The sequence below is a fragment of the Silurus aristotelis genome (assembly GCF_946808225.1).
Source record: "Silurus aristotelis genome assembly, chromosome: 27".
Classification (NCBI taxonomy): Eukaryota; Metazoa; Chordata; class Actinopteri; order Siluriformes; family Siluridae; genus Silurus; species Silurus aristotelis.
Genome location: NC_139600.1, coordinates 14,851,310 through 14,856,309, shown reverse-complemented (window position 1 = coordinate 14,856,309; position 5,000 = coordinate 14,851,310). Strand labels below are relative to the sequence as shown.

The window sequence follows — 5,000 nt, the reverse complement described above, 5'->3', positions numbered from 1 at the left end:
GCTCTGACCTTTGACTCCCCGCCTCCGCTGCCGCACTCTCCTTTGTCGTACCACCATTTGTTTTTCAATTTATCCAGAAGCCCCTGCTCGTTCAGTTTTAGCACCGCGAGGTTTACCGCGTTTCTTCAACAAATGATAAAACAAATTCGTCAGACAGCATGGTAGGGGGCGGGGCTGCAATGGGCCACGCCCCCTTAAAAACGTCGCAAAAAAATGCAACATTGGGTCACACAATCCATCCATCAATGAATCAATGAGTCAGTCAATCATTCAATCAATTCAATAATCAATCCAAAAAAAGTGTTAGCTTTGAGCAACCTGTGTAATATCAGGTTATTTATATATACATCTATAAGGTGGCCGAACTTTTTATAAAAAAATTTTCTTCCAAATACAAAGTCCCAGGGCAGGAGGCTAAAATAGAGGAGGCTAAGCAATAGCGTCAATCACAAAATAAGTCGGTTCATTCTGTATGCACGGGCGAGGGAGGGGACATTTTAGCTGTAAAAAGCAGACAAATCAGGTTAGAGGATTTGCATGCGTAGTTCAAACAGTGCATCATCATCACTTTTGCATTCGCAAGTCACGTTACTGAGTGGCCTCGGCAGTGAACGTAATATTAGGCATTCAGTAAGTGCTCATGACCGTTCAGGAAAATTGGTGCACCGAATCGCATGCATCGAACATTTACTGGATTGAAAAGTGGGACATCAGGGTTGTCATGACACAATCAGGTTGCAAGAGACACTCATTTAGTCAGTGTGGACAAACCAGAAGCTCAGCGAGGCAAATTTGACCGGCAAAACCTACAGCATTGGTCCAATCTCCGAAACTCATGCATCATACGTATTCAATGCACATTGATTCCTGTTGTCACCCGTCAAACGTGAACTTTGGTTGAAGATAAAGCCGTAGCGGACAGAATATCGATTCCAAATGATGGATTATTAATTTGAATTTTGTGAGCTGTTTGCCGTCATTTGCCTCGCTGAAAGCCAGGTGAGTATTGGCACAACAGGTAAAAAATATGACTTCCTATCTACCTTGAATCCTACAACATTCTAAGCTTTTTTGCATCCCCAATTATACACACATTTCCAGACTACAAGATGTATTGCAATGCAAGACGTTCTCCCATGTAGGAAATCTGCCATCGCTTGTTAATCAGAGATCTAAACTCAGCAAAACTACAGAGATGCTTTGTGACGATTTGTACTACTATATATATATACTATGTATATATATATATATATACACACACGAGGTGGTAAAAAAAATCTTTGAGACGAGCTCTGTTTAAACTACAGTACTTTATCTAGGTTTATACACTACCACCTTCAAAATAGTCTCCTTGCACAATAATACAGCGCTTCCAGTGTACTTTTCGATGCGTATTCTGGGATCGGTGCTGGTTCTCCACCTTTCTGCTAGATCGTAATCTTCGGGAAGATTCTGGCGAGTAGGGTTGGTGCGCAAGTGAGATCATGTCGATTATCATGCACGAGTTGCCGAAAGGTTTCGACGTTTTTGGGGGTGGAACTCGTCTTCCAGTGATGCTCTTCCTCTCTTGAAACGTGCGTACCTCTCGAAACACCGTATGTCAAACGTACGTCATCTCAAACGTCTCAGGGGCAGATCTGCACCAGTTAGCAACGCTAGTCTCGAAACTTTTTGATACCACCTCGTATATATAAGAATTTTGCGTTGCTCATTAGTATTTCGGTTGTCATTAGTATTTCGGTTGTATTTAACAATAGAAAAACTACCTAAATGAATCCAAATGCAGGAGCTGAATGTCTGAGACTAATCCGAATCATTATAGAGCACAATAAAACATATAGGGAGACAATGCGCAGATCTAATTTAAGCGTTACATTATCACAAAACAGCAATTCATATTCACTCCCATGATGCTTTGTTTAAAAAATAAACAAGAATCCGGTCTTATAATCTGGAAATGATTAGACTGCTCATCCAATCACGTTGCTGCAAACATACTGACTAAACTTAAATTAGACATGCCTGGAAAACTGAGGTTTAAAGACTACTTCAGAATTCTGCTTGTTGCCATGGTTACATCCTGGTCTCCCCGGTTGCTAAGAATGATCTGTGCAACTTCCCATTCCAAGGATAGCGTTGCCGTGGTAACCATGTGCTAAGATGTTGCCTTGGTAATCCTGCATTACATGGAGTTGCCTAGGTTACTAACTCCTAAGCTGTTTCCTTGGCAACACTTAATCCTGCCCATTCTGTCTGTCACTCATTTTTTTTAGTTACCTAGGTTACCATTTCCTAAAGTGCTCCTCAGGTCTTCCTGCTTTAAAAGCTCCTGTCCTGTAGTTACCTACGATACGCTGTTTCTGGTCGCCTAGGTTACTGTCCCTAGTTTACCTCCTGGGTCCGACCTACATCAGGGTAGGTGGGATACTATAACAACATGGGCCATATTGTTATACTACTCCACCCACCTTAAAGCAGATCCTTTGGGTGTGGCGATGCCGTAGCCCTTGGAGTCGAGATTGCCTCCGACCTTCATGGTGTCGCACGGCTTGCGCTGCTCGATGTACTCGTTCATGGTGGACTCCAGCAGGTAGGCGTATTTGCCCTTGGACTTGCGCACACGCAGCACACCTTCCACCGTGTTCTTCACAAACACGGACGGCTCGGCGCTTTTCATGTACTGCCACATCTTCTCGAAAAGGGCGATCTTTGATCTCTGAAGAGCACAGGGACAGGACAGAACGGGGTTTTTTATTATCAGAAAAACTGAGAGGACATAAAAAAAATAAAAATAAAACACTACCCCGTACACACAGCAACTCAACAATCTTATTTATCTTATTTATCAATAACTCATTTGTCTTAAGCAGCGCAATAACACAGTGTAGACATAAACATATATATATATATATATATATATATATATATATATATATATATATATACACAATTAAATATGTAAATAAATAAATAATATTAAATAATTGCCATCTGGAATAAAAAAAAACCTGTTAGTTATTTGCTTTGTAGCCTGAATTAGTTATTTATCTAACAAATTTACATCCTTGGAGTACACTAGCTAAAATACAGTGTGGACAAAAGTATTGGGACACAAATTCCAGCCATATTGAACAATTTTGGGGTGAATTTTTCATGCTGACTGCACCCCAGGCTTCCTCACCTCACCTACATCAGTACCTCATTTTACTAATACCCTTGTGGCTAAAACAGCACAAATCTCCACAAAATCTAGTGGAAGGTCTACACAGAAGAGTGGAGGATATTATAAGAGCAAATGGGGACTAGATGTTCAATAGGGTTGTGGAATCATACCTCAGGTGTCCACAAAACATTTGATCAATATAGTGTATAACTAGCTAGTTTGTTCAGTGAGATTAAGTATTAACAATAGCAATGTAGTTTTACCACATAGTATAAAAAGTAGCTAGCTCAAAGCTTGATTAAATAAATGAGGTATGAAATAAAGCTAGCAAGGATTACACTGAGAGCTGTCATTAGCGTAGCCAAACAAAAATGAAGGTATGCTAGCGTCACGCTGAGACAGTGAAAAAGCTACAAAAGCTGATCATAATGTATAAGCTCTCATCCCAGATGGACATTAAATTAAATAACTAAAGTATTTTAGCTTATCACAGCTAGCTAACTCTAAATTTAGCGCTATAATATAAAATATTTTTCATAGCTAGTTAGGATCACATTTAGTGGTATTATTAGCAAGGTAGCAGAACATACAATCTTGTATTGAATAATACAAATAATGCATCGACTGGCTTCATTTATCAAAATAAATGTGTGTAGTTATGTATAGTAGTTACACGTAAGCATTATCAACAGTGTACCCTGGATACGAGTCCCAAAAAGCCGTCAGAGGAAACTGGATAGATCATGTGACCTGCGAGATCTTACGTTAACGTTAAGCCCTGCCCCCTTGATCTCACCTTGAAAAACTCTTTGGTTGAACCAGCGTCGAGAGTTCCGTAGGCGATTTCCGTCTGCTTGGCGAGGTCCTCGGCACTCTCGATGGGGGACACCATCCTCTCCACGGTGAGGAAAGCAGCCAGGTTGGCCGTGTAAGACGAGATGATGATGAGAGTAAAGAACCACCACACACCACCAACTATACGCCCAGATAGTGACCTACATGCATCAAAACACCATCACACACACATCCTAGCATTATGCTGATTACACTTTGATATAGGAAAATACTCTGATTGACTGGCAGTGGCCTGTTATTTTTCTTTAATCAAGGCCCCTTAGCAAATACAAATTTAAAAAGTGTTTTTTTTTTTTTACTAGTCGTATGTACATGTACAGCACAGTAAAATCCTTTTCTCCCATATCCTAGAGATGTTAAGAAGCTAGAGGCTGGAGCACTAAGGGTTAAGGGCCTTGCTCAAGGGCCAAAGAGTCGCAGTTTGGCAATAATAGGGCTTAAACCCCTGACCTTCCTATCAGTAACCCAAAACCTTAACCACTGGGCTACCGCTTATCTTCTTGTTATTTTTACCCCCTTTGTTTAGCTAATCAGAAATAGCAAGTCAGAAAAAAAAACAATAAAAAATAAACGCAAAGACAAAATATCATATTGGAATCACTTGTAATAATGTTAAGTTTCCAGAAGTAAATGGGGAATATGCAGCCGAAACACGGTACCACTCCAAGAGGGTATCAACCAGCAACCTTATGCGCCTTGCGGTCCACCAGCGGGTGAACATGTATTCACACAAGAAACCTCCGATCTGGAGTCTGAAAGTCCAAACCATCGATCGAACGTTTCTACTCCTGCGTTAGCTCCCACTTCAGACCCTGCTTCTAGCCAAGCAGGATTGAAGAAAGATTCAGGAGCAGCAGGAGCGTGAACACATGAGCACCACGGCTACACCAGGGTGAACCGCCGACCCACAAGGCTGCGTCCGAAATACACGCCGTGCTTGCTTCTGAAAGCTGGCGCGCACGGCCTAGCATCCACATGCTCA

General features: G+C 41.3%; 1 protein-coding gene across 3 annotated transcripts in view; it reads right to left on the bottom strand.

The window, feature by feature from the left end:
* Positions 1–5,000, bottom strand: part of gria2a (glutamate receptor, ionotropic, AMPA 2a) — a 46,686-nt gene that overhangs the window by 9,803 nt on the left and 31,883 nt on the right. For 2 of the 3 annotated variants that reach the window (XM_083532810.1, XM_083532809.1), the window contains exons 12-14: positions 3,960–4,158; positions 2,469–2,716; positions 9–123 (exon numbers count right to left, since the gene is read on the bottom strand). In XM_083532810.1, coding sequence (XP_083388936.1) covers positions 9–123; positions 2,469–2,716; positions 3,960–4,158 — 562 coding nt within the window. The remainder of the gene's footprint in view (positions 1–8; positions 124–2,468; positions 2,717–3,959; positions 4,159–5,000) is intronic. The other variant, XM_083532811.1, reaches the window with a different exon arrangement.